The following is a 15,479-nucleotide window of genomic DNA, read 5'->3' as shown; positions in this document are numbered from 1 at the left end:
AAGAAACAAAAGACAAAACAGGTGCAACACGTCTCTTAAGGATGTGTGAAAAGGCTCTCAGTCCTTAAGATGGTGCCAAACTGACAAATCTCTGGGGCAGGGTGTAGGTTATGGAAGGAAGGCAAGGAAGATTTGATTATATTTTTTAAAAAGGACAAACCAAGGCAGTCACAAAAATACAAACTGTATGATTCCACTCTTATGAGGTACCCAGAGTAGTCAAATTCATAAAGACAGGAAGTAGAATGGTGGTTGCCAGGGGCTGGGGGAAAGGGAAATGGAGAGGTTGTTGTTTAATGGGTATAGAGTTTCAGTTTTGCAAGGTGAAAAAGTTCTGGAGATTGGTTCCACAACATTGTGAAGGAACTCACCCTACTGAACTTTACACTCAAAACTGGTTAACATGGTATATTTTATGTTATGTGTATTTTACCACAATTGGGAAAAGACAAGCCATTCTAAAAACTGTTTTCTAATGCAATAACCTGTAACCAAAAAAAAAAAAAAACCCAACAGCTTAATAAGATTAGTTATAATGGATTATCTTAAGTAGACCCTTGCTACCTGACAGCTGAATCGAATCACCTGGGAACTTGTTAGAAAGGCAGACTCGGTCCCGCCCTAGACTTGTCTAATCAGAAACTGCATTTTAACAAGCTCCCCAGTGGATTGGGGTGCACCTTAAAGCTTGAGAAACCCTGCTCCAAACATCGTTTCTCAAAGTGTGGTCCATAAACCACCTGAATCAGAATCCCTCCGGGGAGGTCTGTTTGCAGGCCTATCCAGCACGCCTCGATCGGGGCCAGGTGTTGGGACTAAAGGCAGGACAGAGCTGCATGCTGGTCAAGCACACCAGGTGTTTATAAAGCGGATCAGAGTTTGAGAACCCCCTGATCTGGAAAGCTTTAAAAGCCATTCTTTTCATAATTACATCTTTTAACTGATGTTGGAATTATTACAAATATGACTAACAAAAAAGGCCCATTTTGATAAAACCATCTTGATTTCTCTTTGATAAAATCAAGCATGTGAGTAATCACACAAGAAAAAAGAAGCAACAGAAAAGCACATATAACAACTAATCTTGGTTTGGTTAGTGAGGAAGTAATTCAGAATTTGTGGAAAATTGTAACACTTTCCTGGGCTGCTGAGCATTACAAGAGAGCTGAGCCTGGTTCTCTTATTAGCTCTGCAGAAACCCCACCAAGCCTGAGATTTGTCATTTGTAAAGGGAAGTGATTCTATAATCAGTGATGTCTACCTTTCTAAGACCAGGTTAAGCTTGGAAAGCGCAAAGAATCTCCTTTACTGTTGATATGTGGGATTATTCTGAAATTCTCGAAGTTTTTAAAAGAATTTAAATGCCGCACGTCACACAAACTGTTAAGAGATTTGGTAAGACAATCTAAAACCAAGCTATCTAGTTATTATACATGCCACAGAAGAGAAGAGAGAGAAAGATCTTTTTAACCCTACTTCTTTTCAGCTGCAGTAATTTCATGGATTTATTTTGAAGGCCAGATTGTCGATACAGAAGCAAATAATTATGCCCTTATTATATGAAATTTTATATGGAGCCTCCAAAAAAGTAATTTTTATATATTATTTGTGTTTGTATTAATTATATTTAATTATGTTATAGTAATTATAAGTATTATATCCTATTATCATGTTTGATACTTTTATTAATTATATACTAATTATTTATACATTATTATTAATAGAATCCATACTTTGTTCAGATTTCCTTCGTTTTTACGTAATGTCCTTTCTCTGTTCCAAGATCCCATATCTAGGAAACCACATTACGTTTAGTTGTCAGGTCTCCTTAACTGTCTCTTGGCTGTGACAGTTTCTCATACTTTCCTTGTTTAATGACCCTGGCAGTTTTGAGGAATACTGGTCAGGTATTCCGTAGGACTTCCCTCTGTTGGAATTTTCTCATGCTTGGACTCAGGTTATGGGTTTTTGGAAGGAAGACCACAGAGTCAAGTGCCCTTTTCATCACATCAAGGGCGCATATTATCAGCATGATATGTCACTGTTGATGTTGACCATGATCACCCGGCTCGGGTAGTGTTTTTGTCAGATTTCTCCCATGTAAAGTGACTCTTTTGACCCCCATTTCGTGATGTACTCTTTGGAAGGAAGTCGCTGTGCATAGCCTACCATTCAGGAGAGAATTATGCCTCACCTCCTCAAGGGCAGAGTATCAATGTAGGTTATTTGGAGTTCTTCTGCACAGATTTGTCTCTTTCCACCCATTTATTTCTTATTCAGTCATTTAGACTCATGGATCTTTATTTTATACCTTGAGTTATAATCCAATACTACTTTATGTTATTACTCAAATTATTCCAGCTTTGGCCATTGGGAGCTCTTTCAGTTGATTCCTGTGCTTATTGTGTTTATTTGACATACTCTCTTTTTTTTTTTCAAGAAGATGCTCCAGACTCATCTTGTATATTTGCTGTCCCAGTTCTAGAATCATCTATTTCTCCAAGGAGCCCTGGTTCCTTTTATCAGAGAATGGTATTAAAAATGAAGATCTGAGTGCCAGATGGGCTTATTGCTACCAGGTTGTCTTCTTTTAGGCCCTCTCAGCTGACAAGCGAGGCAATATATTTTTGTACACTTACCCTGTATTTTACATATCTGAAAATATTTCTTGAGCTATCCATCTATATCTATGTTAAACTTAATACAAGTTCATCCTGATGTCTCCAACTCCCATTTTTACCACATGGATCATTCTACCTCCCCTTGCTTATCTGTAAATTCTTAGTCCAACAGTGAGAAACTTGGCATCTGCCCTCCACCATCCATATACTTAACTGTTCAATTTCAGTACATACCGCTCCATAGCGGTATCAGAATTAACTTGTACCTATGTGAGGCCTTTTTCAAAGCTGCAAAATTGCTAAAAAATATTTATTTTGTTGCTATCTTTTTTATATATGTCCTTTGCACTATTTTCATTATTTTAAGACCAGTGTTATTCAGAGCCTTGGTCAAACATTGTGTTTGTTTTATACCCAACCTGCTATTTATATGTTGATGTGAGGCTGGGCTCCATTCATTTGAAGAAATTAAAGAAAGCATTCAAGGGAAACTTTTAGTTTTCACTTCTTTTTGCCTTTACCTCTGATCCATTTGGTTTCTGCCATCTGGCAAATAGTTCTGATCTTAAGAATGCCATCTGTCACTATTCTCTGGTAATAGTTACAGTGAAATGTTGGTGGTAGCAACAGTCACTTCTTAAAGTGACATGTAATTACCCTCATGTCCTCTTTAAAAACCCCGTAACTTCCCACTTTCTGAAGCAAAAACCATAACCATTTTATCACATGGACAGTTTGTTGAGAAGTGTTTTGGCTACTTCTGTAAGTATTGTTCCCATCTCTTGAGCACAAATGCCTCCCAGAAAAATTTCCCAGCATATTTGTTCATATGTGAAAGTTATAAAATATCAGTATGTAATGAGCAAATTCCAGAAAAAAATGTTCCTGAAGTAAGAGTCTGAAATGGCAAAATAAAAAATTGCCTGAATAAACACTTGCCTCCAGTTCTCATTTGATATGTACGTATATAGTAGTGCAGGTTAATAAGCACATAAATCTGGAATGTTCTACTTCTCTGCATGTCTATGAGGAAAGATTAGGAGAGTCCTGTCCAATCGTTTTCTGTTGTCTTTAGTTTAAAGCGTCTTCTAGCTACTGGAATAGGAACAAGTTAGAGCCTCGGCTCCTCTCTTTCTCTGTACCCCTTGTTTAATTCTTTAAATTCTGCCATCCAGCTATATCCGGAATCTTACTACTGCTCACCGTCTCTACCACTATCATCCCGGTCTAAGACATTGTCATCTCCCACCCAGATTATTGCAACAGCCCCCACCTGCTCTTCCCACTTCCACTGTTGACCCCTACGGCAAGAATAATTCACTTAGAAAACTACTCCAGAGTCTTCCCATGTTACTCAGAGTTCTGGCCAGAGTGTGGGCCATGTTCAAGGCCCCGCCCAGTCTGCTCTCACTGACTCACCCACTGACCTTCCCTCTCTGATTCCTCTCTGACAACACTGGTCTCCTGGCTGTTCTGTGAACTCACTAGGCATGCTCCTACCTCAAGACCTTTGTGCTTGTTCCTTCCTCTGCCTACAGTGTCCTTCCTGCTGATATCTGGATGGTTTGTTCCTTCACTTCCTCAGGTCTTCACTCACATGTCTATTTTTAGTGAGCCTTTCCCTGACTGCTCTATTTAAAATTCCACCTTCTCCCCTTGTACTCCCCCGTCAGCCCCTAAAGTCCCTATTTTTGTCTCTGCTTTATCTCCATAATGTTTATTACCATCTGACATTCTTTTTTTTTTTCTTGTTTTTTTGGTGAGGAAGATTTGCCCTGAGCTAACATCTGTGCCAGTCTTCCTCTGATTTGTATGTGGGTTGCTGCCACAGCATGGCCGCCAATGAGTGGTGTAGGTCTGCGTCCCAGTACCGAACATGGGCCGCTGAAGCGGAGCACGCTGAACTTAATCACTAGGCCATAGGGCTGGCCTCTTACTTGTTTTCTTTATCTTTTCCCACTAGAATCTCATTTAGTTCCATCTCTTTTGTCCACTGCTGTATTTGCAGCACTAAGAAAAATGGAAAATACGCAGTGAAGAGTTAGTGGATGAAGGACTGTGGCTGCCAGAGGAGATTCAGGAAACCCCCTCTCGTGACCAGGATGCAGCCCAGGGCAGAAATTGAAAGGGTTGATCATTCAGATTCCACATTTCTACAATCTAGCCCACCGTATTGGCCCTTATTATTTATTCAGCACGTCATAAGCGATGCTCAAACATAATACCATTTTATCTATAGAATTATAACTGGATAGTGATAATGTAATGAAAATAAAGCCCCATTGCCTCCAGTAGGTGCATAGTAGGTGATCAGTAAACAATGAAGACTAGCTATTACTGTTCTTATTAATTATGATTATTATTAATATTAGAAAGTAGTGGTTGATGGATGGATACTGGGGAAAAGGATAATAATAATAATAATAAATAATATATTGAGCACTTTTACTGTGGGCACTGAGTTGAGTGCTTTATGAGTGTTAACTCATTTAATTCGCTACATGTGTGATCTGGGCTGGTTATAGTCACACATTGCTTAATGACAGGGATACATTCTGACAACTGTGCCATTAGGTGATTTTGTTGTTGTGAGAACATCATAAAGTGCACTTACGCAAACCTAGATGGGATGGCCTGCTACACACCTGGGCTGTGTGGTGCTAATCTTATGGGATCCCCATTGTATATACAGTCCCTCGTTGACCAAAAGGTCGTTATGGGGTGCATGACTGTATATAACTTCTCAGGCTTATCTTCTTCTCTTGTAAAGTGAGATCATTGTAGCTGCTTCAGTGCATGGTTCTGAGTACAATATGAGATAATGTACATGAAGCATTTAAGGCAGTGCCAGGCACAGGGTCCAGAATTACTGAAACTATCAACATCTTACCTTCGAGAGCCAGCTCTGGTCCGTGTCTCATCTCTCATAGTAGAGTATGCCACAAGGAAGGAAACTGAGGCTTTGCCATTCTACAATTCCATTGCTAGAACATTCTTACCTCTGCCCTCCACACCCCTTTCCTGAGTCTTTGTTAACTCTTGAGGAACAAGAAAGGGAGGACATGCCATGAGCAGAAATCCATAGACCTCAGACATTTTTGGCCCTTTCATTCCCATGATTCTGGTCAATACCACTTTAGTCCTCGCAAGTTTGTAGAATCAAAATTTTTAAAATCTGAGATCTCTGTGCCTTGAAGTACCTATGTATGGATCTGGAACCTTTTAATCAATCGATTCAATCCCACTCTGACTCTCAAATATTTAGCAGTCACAATTGTGAGAAATTTTGCTCTTTGCTGTAACATTCTCTCCTCTCCCATTTCTCTCTGTGCCGTGAATTCAGGTCCCTTTGTTTTAGATGTAGCACTTTATGCTCCTAATTCCATCCTCTTCCTGGAGTCATCCGTCTTTTGGAAAGGCAACATAAAGAAATTGAAAATCACATTCCTACCTTTGAATTTCATAGTGTGGGAGACTCTGCTACCTGCCCGTTGAATATTCGTTCCCACTTCTTCCTTTCTAAGAGAATCCCAGATTTTTTCATTCCTGATGACAGTGTGCTCAGCTGAAAATACTTTTGCAGATTCCCTTGCAGCTAAATGTGGCCAGCTAACATGGTAATGGCATATAAGATGTAGATAATGGAGAGGGCATTCTTCCCATATGAAACAACAGAGCTTCATTAGGGTAAAAAACAAACAGAACCTTCATCCCTTGGCCTGTTCCTCTTGTTTCCTGCCTGGAATTGACATGGAGTCTTAAGTTTCCGTGGATTTTTTGACCACAAAACATGAGAACAAAGCCAACATTCTAAGGATGGCAGTGCAGGAAGTATTAGCCTGATGCCGGGCGGCCTCATCGAATATCTGCAGCAGCCCCAGCTTCAGTACCAGACTTCTTTTTTGTGAAAGAAAGAGTCCCATTATGTCTGTAAGCCACTTTATCGTGTGTTCTATTCCGTGGAGCGGAATGCATTCCCGACTGTTTTATATGTGGCTCACTAGCTAATTTCAGTCTAACATTATTGTCAAATTGACTGCATTGTAGATTATAACATTAAAGCATTTTATAATCTAAAAGTGAATCTATCTTTATACAAGCCAAAGGGAATTGGCCAAAAAACGCATTTCGCCCAGAGTTTAAATGACAGTGAGTTGAGTTACCACTCTTGGATGGAGAGCCTGGAGACCCAGATTTTCAGGCCGGTTCTATCGCCAGTTGGCTCTATGGGCAAGCCACCTGACCTGGTTCTTTTCCTCCTGTCTGCAAAATGAGGTAATTTGAGCTAGATAGTTCTCTCAAAGACCACCAAGGAGCCAGTGGATTGAGGCCCACAGAGTCCCAATTCAGTTCAGCATCATTGTTCACCTTGCCAAGATTTTTTAGCCAAGGAGCCAAACCCAGATCTTGTTCATTGGTTTTGAAAATTCCTTTTCAATTGGAGCATGTGTGTGTGTGTGATATAAACTGTGAATTTTTAAAACAAGAAACCAGGTTGTATGGTTATCAATAAATATGCACAGTGTATATCAATGAATTTATCCACCACGATTAAGTGGTGCCAAATTTCCTAAACTTTGGCATGAACAGGAACATGATTTCTCATGATACTTTGTTTTGGTCTCTTTCACTTGAATTCTGTTAAGAATTTTTTTACCTGAAGGATCAAACCAAATAAACAAAAGGTTTGTTTTTAAAATAGAAGTGCTCATGGTTCTATGTGGAAGCTAGGTACATACTATCAGATTTTTTTTAATTAAAAAACTTTTTTAGAGCAATTTTAGATTAACAGCAAAATTGAGTGGAAAGTACAGAAAGTTCCCATATGTCTCCTGTCATATCATAGATTTTTAAAAATAATTCTTTTAGAGTTAAGAAGAATTAAGCTAAAACTGGTTTATGGGTTCATTATATTTTTACCTCTCCTCTTTAATTCTTTATTAAAAGTTTTTAAACAGATTTTTGTGGTTTGAGTACTTGAAATTTCTGATGCATAGCATTCTAGTATGTTTCATCAATTTTAAAAGTAATATAAGCAGAGCTGTGAAACCACAGAGGCATTGCTAAATTTTATTTTAATGTTAGAGTACAATGAGTTTTCTATTTTGCCATTAGTCCTGAGGGCTTATTAAATAACCAGTATGAATCCTTTCAAAAAGCAGTCTCGTTTGGGGGCGTGTATTTCTTGGCTATGTGCAACATTAGAAACCTAAGAGCATCTGTACAATGCGAAATGAAATGTCACTTTGCCAATTAAAAAAAATTCAAATAGCCTTTTATAAATTAATGCAATACTTATCCTTTTGGTGAACATTGGATTTTACCTAGGTAAATATCTTTCAGTGACTTTAGCTTTGCATTAAAATCTAGTCCTCTGCAGTTTGGCCTGAGGGCAAGTAAAACAAGACACATTGTTGTCTGGCAGCTATTATTCAGTTTATGCCACGAGAACTCTAGGCCGGGGTTGAGAGTATCTGATATCTGCTCCTGATTGTCTCATGAACTGAGTTGAAAGCCTTGGGCCAGGCACTTAATCTTTCCAATAATTACCTGTAAAATAGAAAAACATCACTTAATATTTCGGACATTTGTAAATATGGCGATATGGCTTGACTAACCAGAGCTAATAAATGAGGTAGGTACCCTCAGGCCCCTTGGTCACCTCTGGCCTCTTGTGGCCTTGAAAATTAGGATGCTGGAAGTATCACGTATTCTTGCTACAGTTGATCGTCTGTCCTGAGAAACCATGAAAAGCCCACCTGAAGAAAGAGTATTGATTTTGGATGAGATTATTTTTATTTTCTATTCTCCAACTCATCTCGGTTTTAGTTTGGTTTTTTTGGTTTCATTTTGTTTTATAGTATTCTATATAAAAGAAAAAGAAAAATGTAACATCACTTGCATTATTATGTTATTTCTTTCCTGCTAATTTATATCCTCACCCTTATCTCTGGGGCTGGATTATCATCTCCCGAGGATAGGTGGCCTTAGGCACGTTTCTTACCTGGGAAGTGAGGTTTCGAGTATAAGAGATCCATCACACAGCTGTTGTGGAGCTGAGATACAGCGATGCACATGGAGCACCAGCACATGGAGCACCAGCCGCTGCCAAGGAGTCGGTGCCCGGGGCTCAGGGGTTCCTTCCCCACCAAGCACCACCCACAGTCCTTGGGGGCACCATGTCTCATAATTCTTGCATTCTCTATAACTTAAAATGCCGTGGGCATCATCAGTTGTCTTAAAAATTTAAGGAAGGACAAGATGAGAGGCTCTTTATCCCCTATGATTTGCTTAGATTTTTACCTAAATGTTACTTTATCTAAATTTATTTGTAAGTAGATACTAAATAGCATGAGACATGTTACATATTTGAGCTAGAAATAGCTTAAAGTTTAAATACCTTTACAGAAAGACACTTTTAAAGAACCTTTTGTATAAAGGGAATGAAAAGGTTTTTTCTTCCCTTTTTTAGGGCCTATGTTGTTCTTTATGGTGCATTTCAGAAAATTTCATGTAGCACACTATAAAAGACAAAAATAACTTCTTGACTTTGCTGGTGTGTGGACATCTTGTGTTTCTTGCTTATTTGGAGTCTCTGGGTTAAATCTGTTCTTGCATGTCTTGCCTGAGGGATTGCAGTGCCCTCCTCAGTGTCTCCCAGCTTTCATGATCTCACTGTGCTAGTCCATCCTTCTCTTGATTAAAGAGTATATCTGAAAAACAAACTTGAGCATGTCATTCCTGTTTACAAAATCTTTTGACCTATGTTGTCCCCAAAATGGTTAGCAAGACCATAGGCTCTAAAACTGGAGTCCAGTGTATTTTCTGGTATCATTTGCTTCTGGACCCTCTTTTCCACTTAACTTGTGTTTCAGCCACAGTGGATTTCTGCTGCTTCTGCAAATAAGCTTTGCTCTTTCTTTATTCTCTCTTTGCACAGGAGCTTCCCTCATTTTGAAGTGCCTTTCACCATCCTTCCATCCTTCCATTCTTCATCCATCCATCCATCCATCCAGTATGTTCCTGTCTTCCAGAACTGGGCCAGGGATTAGGAGTAGAAGGTTAAACAAGATAGATACTGTCCTTACATCTTGGAACTTTCTTTCATTTCATACATGACGTACTCCTACTCATTCATGACTCATCTCTAGTGTTGTTTCTGCTTTGAGGTCTTTCCCAGTGCACCCAAGCAGATTTGTTCACAATGTTGGCCCAGCACTTTCTTCATCTCTATGATAGCTTTAACTTCTTCATTCATCAGGATATTTATTACCTGCTATGTGCAGAACCTCTGCTAAGAGCTGAGGATACTGTATTGAACAAACAAATAAAAATTAAACTCGCAGCTTACATATTATTTGTAATTATCCCTCTTTCACTCTCATTAGAATGTGAGTTTATGTAGGACTTTACATAATATCTTTGTATCTGCAGTACCAGCAATGTTAGCAATAATTTGCATGATACTATACATTTTTGTTAAAAATATAGCAAAAGTCTAAGGATCACTTTTTATAATTTAATTGAATTAAACTCTCTGTGTGTATGTATTTTGTATATATAATATAAATGTGTAATACACATATGTGCATATATATATTTCTGTTTACAAAGTACAAAAATGCTAAAATTTCTATTAGTTTACAAACATTAAAATGTTTGGTACGGAGGGGTAGGCAATAGTTTATATTGATTCTGCTCAGATGATTACCTAGGAATGTCAATCTGTTTTTTACTTGGATTGATGACTTTGTCATTCAGAAAGCTGTATAACTTCTCTGAAGTCTTTTTAGCCTATCTTTCCTTGCTAAGACCACTGTGATTCAGGCAGAATAACATGAAGGCTTTTCTTTTCTTGCAGTTGGCGAGTTTGTAAGCGATGCCCTCCTTGTTCCCGACAAGTGCAAATTCCTACACCAGGAAAGGATGGATGTTTGTGAAACCCACCTTCACTGGCACACCGTCGCCAAAGAGGTACCAGCCCGTATGCTCTTTCTTCTTTTAAAGTAAAGATTTCCTAGGGACATGCATAATAGCATTTTAGAGGGTATTTTGAGACAACTACTGCACTGATAAATAAATTCTCCTTTATTTATCATTAAAAAAAGAATCCATGAGTGTTTTTTAAGGCGTCAAAGATATAGAACCTCTTTAGTTAGAGTCATTATGTGTCTATGCCATGTTTTGTAACTTAAAAACTATAATTTTATAGTATCTATAAACCTTAAAATATACCTTTTTTCAAATTATTTTTTATTTACCTATTTTCTCTTGTCACAATGAAGGTTTTTTTTTTTTTAAAGATTGGCACCTAAGCTAACAACTGTTGCCAATCTTAATTTTTTTTTTCCTGCTTTTTCTTTCCAAATCCCCCCAGTACATAGTTGCATATTTTTTAGTTGTGGGTCCTTCTAGTTGTGGCATATGGGACTCCACCTCAGCATGGCCTGATGAGCAGTGCCATGTCCGCACTCAAGATCCGAACTGGTGAAACCCTATGCTGCCAAAGCAGAGCGCATGAACTTACCCACTCAGCCACACGGCCAGCCCAGTCACATAGGAACTTTTAATAATTTAATCTTTTTTCCTTTAATCTATTGGGAATACAGAGGTAGGACAGGAAGTAGCTTGTCCAACACCAATGTGAAAACAACAATAAGAAAACCCATCCAATTTTGTGTTCACCAGGCCATGCTACCACCTTCATTTTTTCATTGTGGGTGAGTCTATGGCACCAATCCTACTAGCCCTTTACTAACCCCTGCTTTTGGCAAAGCTGATAAAAGATATAAGACAATTGGCATAAAATGTCACTTTTTGATATTACCACCTTCAAAACTGCTCTGTCCCTTTGATATATTATGAAGTTTTTCTTTTCCTTTTTTTTTCTTAAAGATTGGCACCTGAGCTAACAACTGTTGCCAGTCTTTATTTTTTCCTTCTCCCCAAACCTCCCCCCGAGTACATAGTTGTATATTCTAGTTATAGGTCCTTCTGGTTGTGCTATATGGGATGCCACCTCAGCATGGCCTAAAGAGCGGTGCCATGTCTGCGGCCAGGATCCAAACCGGCGAAACCCCAGGCCACCGAAGCAGAGGGTGCCAACGTAACCTCTCGGCCACAGGGCTGGCCCTATTATGAAGTTTTTCTAGTAAACTTATAAAGCTTTTTTGTGGTGAGATCAGTCTCCTAGAATTAGGCTCCTTTATCTAGCTTAGTGGTTCTCAAGTAGGGTCAGTTTGCCCCCATCCCTCCGCAGGAACATGTGCCAATGTCTGGAGACATTTTTGATTGTCACAGTTGGAGGCGGTAGTCCTACTGGCATTTGGTGGCTAGAGGCCGGAGATTCTGCTAAACATCTTTCAGGGAACAGGGCGGCCCTCTTCCCCTCCCCAGCCAAAAATTATCTGGTCCAAGCTGTCCTTGCTGTCAAAGTTGAGAAACCCTGATCTAGCGCAGCTTAACCGTTGTAACTTTAAAACTGTTAGAAAACACCACTTAAGATTTAGCATTATTTTTGCCTTTTATAAAATAATATATTCTGATTTACTGTAAAATGAAATTTTCTTCATATAAAAATATATTTTGGAGGTTGAAGAGATTATCGAGCTTAAGAAAACAAAATAATTTAAAGCCCAGCTACCTATCTGATAATCTCGTTTTTCATTACTTCTTGAGTTTTCAAACAAAAAAAATTCTTCGTTACTGAGAAACAAAAATGACTCTGATTCCTATGGGGTCAAAATACACTCTAATATTTTCATCGTTTACCCATATGTGTTGAATTATTAATCTTTCCTCTGTCACCAGTGGATGCTTTCAGAGCTTTATGTTAATCTAGATTTCTGCAAATTTAGCAAATCCCAGGAAAGCAGAAAGATATTGAGGGAGAAATCTCTAATGACTAGAAGTTCTGGTTCATAGCAGAGGAAAATTTGTCCCTTCCCATGATTGTTATTCTGGAAGTGAGCCAAGAGAGTTAGAATTCTGGAATAAGATGGGTCCAAGTGAGAGAAGCTGCCATCTACAGATGGAGCTTCCATCTGTAATGGAGGTCGAAGTGAGTTGGGGATGCACATGGAGCCATCACTACTTCCTGATACTCTAATGAAGCCAGCAGGCATTGAGTCTCTGATATCTGTTCACAGTGCAGGCTTCTTCTACATCTTACTTCCCGATTAGTTTCCATTCCTATTGTTTTTATTAATTTCTATAGTAATGACATATCCTTATTAAATAAATAATAAAGTTAAAACATAAAGGTACCAAAGGAGCCTGTGCTAAAGAAACTCTTATAAATCCACTCAAAAAGTAATGAGAGGGCTGGCTCTGTGGCTGAGTGGTTAAGTTCCTGCGCTCTGCTTCCGCGGCCCAGGGTTTCGCCAGTTCGGATCCTGGGCGCGGACATGGCACCACTCATCAAGCCATGCTGAGGTGGCGTCCCACATGCCACAACTAGAAGGATCCACAACTAAAAATATACAACTGTGTACCAGGGGGCTTTGGGGAGAAAAAGGAAAAATAAAATCTTAAAAAAAAAAGTAATGATCTTTTCCATTGTAAAATTGGTTCTTGATAGATTGGGTCTGTGTGTTGATTCTTATATTTGGGATTTTCTTACAGTGAAGCAACACATCTCCTCTAACACTCTCATTCTTTTCTCCTTTTGTAGACTTGCAGTGAGAAGAGTACCAACTTGCATGACTACGGCATGTTGCTGCCCTGTGGAATTGACAAGTTCCGAGGGGTGGAGTTTGTATGTTGCCCGCTGGCCGAGGAAAGTGACAATGTTGATTCGGCAGATGCAGAGGAAGATGACTCAGATGTCTGGTGGGGTGGAGCAGATACAGACTATGCAGATGGGAGGTAAGGTGACCATTGTGTACAGTCTCTCATAGATGCTGAAACATCTAGCATGTAGTTTTATTTCTTCTGTAAGTGTATCTTTCTATTTCTCAATGAAAGGATCCCTGCCCACTCCCTTCAAAGTTTACTTTTATGGAAAAAAATCTAACCATGAAGTCCTGTTATGGGTTATGGCATGCTGTTTAATTTGAATGTAATTGATCAACTATCACTGAGTTAATTTTAACTGTTTTATTTAATTAATTATTTTTTTGCTGAGGAAGATTCACCTTGAGCTAACATCTGTGCCAATCTTCCTCTATTTTATATGTGGGTTGCTGCCACATTATGGCTGCTGACAAGTGGTATAGGTCCACACCCGGGGTCTGAACCTGGCCACTGAAGCAGAGCATGCCAAACTTAACCACTATGCCATGGGCCTGGCCCCCTAACTATTTTATTTTAATCTCAAGAGTGGGGACCAAAATTCCCCTCATATTATAATAGGTCACTGGTAGTTCTACAGGGAATTGAAATCTGAGTGAATGACATGGCATTCCATTTGGTCTGTAATTTAGAAATATTTTTTGAACATTATTTTGGGATTATTTTGTCACTTATTAGCTAAATGTGAATTTTTAAGAAAGCTTTGGTTTTCGGTGTGTTTTTCATTTTAATTTTTTTTGCCTTTTATCATGTTTTCCTTTGTGAACCAAGTCAGAAGCATTCATAAATGTTTGCTAAAGTTCTTTAACTGTCCTTGGTTTTGTGATTGTTAAAAAATATATTTTAGCCTCCTTTTCTTTAGGATCTTGATCCCATAACTTATCTGATTCTTATTTTTAATTAAAGGCAAATATCTATATTAAAATCATAAAATTATAAAACCAGAATCTGGGTTAGAAAGGCCATCTGGTTCTGTCATCAATCTCTTGCTATGTCGTTCCTCAAAAGGTGATGATTATCATATCACTTCTCTTTTTCCTTCAGTTGTCTTTCATATATTCCCTAGTGTTACACTTTCTGAATGGAACATTAAATATGAATTGCAAGACTTATAATTATCAATATAAAGTTTTCTGACTTTTATATAGTCAGACCCAGAGTTTTTGTTGTTGTTGTTTTTTTGTCATTTTTGGGGGGGTCTTTCTGGTTTTTTTTGAGGAAGATTAGCCCTGAGCTAACTACTGCCAATCCTCCTCTTTTTGTGAGGAAGACTGGCCCTGAGCTAACATCCATACCCATCCTCCTCCACTTTATATGTGGGACGCCTACCACAGCATGGCTTGCCAAGTGGTGCCATGTCCACACCCGGGATCTGAACCAGTGAACCCTGGGCCGCCAAGAAGCAGAACATGCGAACTTAACCGCTGCACCACCGGGCCGGCCCCCAGACCCAGAATTTTTAATAATATATTTTGTAGATTAAAAAAAATTAGTTTTACCAAAATACAAATATGTAAGAATCTGTGTGCACTGAGGAGCACTACTTGCCATTTCTTATCAGTTAATAGTGCTAGGCTTCCCTTTAGTGGCTATTGCTTAATTTTAACAGGACTCTCTTTTTGTTGGTTAAGTTCTTTTGTGTTCCCTCTTTACCACGTTTAGAAAAATGGGGCTCAATGTAACAGGGCATAAAGCTAAACAAACACATAAATTATAAAGAACGAGAAGAAGAAATAAGCAAAAAGTCAACTGTATGCTTACACATATTTCTCTATGTTTGTAAAACTTGAAAGTTAAATGGTCTGAACCATCCTTGTCCCAGGGCAAGAAATATCAGTGAGAGCAGAATGTCCCAGTGGGGAAACTTCTAAGCTTTTTTTCCTGTGGAATTAGTTGTGTTCTGTGCCATGGCTGGTCCCCATTCCTCTGTTCCATGTGCCAGATGTAGAAATGTCCACTGGTTTGGGTTTAATTGCTGCTTTGTCTGAAAGTTGGAGTTCCCTAGTTCTTATTGTTTTTTGTAGCTTCTTTGTATTCTTCATCACTCCTATCTAGATTTGAAAGTTT

At 38.8% G+C, this 15,479-nt stretch overlaps 1 protein-coding gene across 6 annotated transcripts in view; it reads left to right on the top strand.

Moving 5' to 3' along the window:
* The window catches only part of APP (amyloid beta precursor protein), a 253,985-nt gene that overhangs the window by 98,166 nt on the left and 140,340 nt on the right, over positions 1–15,479 (top strand). For all 6 annotated transcript variants that reach the window (XM_046648237.1, XM_046648236.1, XM_046648232.1 and 3 more), the window contains exons 4-5: positions 10,483–10,595; positions 13,294–13,487. In XM_046648237.1, the coding sequence (XP_046504193.1) occupies positions 10,483–10,595; positions 13,294–13,487 (307 nt within the window). The remainder of the gene's footprint in view (positions 1–10,482; positions 10,596–13,293; positions 13,488–15,479) is intronic.

The sequence above is a fragment of the Equus quagga genome, chromosome 21, assembly GCF_021613505.1.
Source record: "Equus quagga isolate Etosha38 chromosome 21, UCLA_HA_Equagga_1.0, whole genome shotgun sequence".
NCBI classification, from domain to species: Eukaryota; Metazoa; Chordata; class Mammalia; order Perissodactyla; family Equidae; genus Equus; species Equus quagga.
Note: the sequence above shows the minus strand (reverse complement) of the source record. Positions and strands in the feature narration are given on the sequence as shown.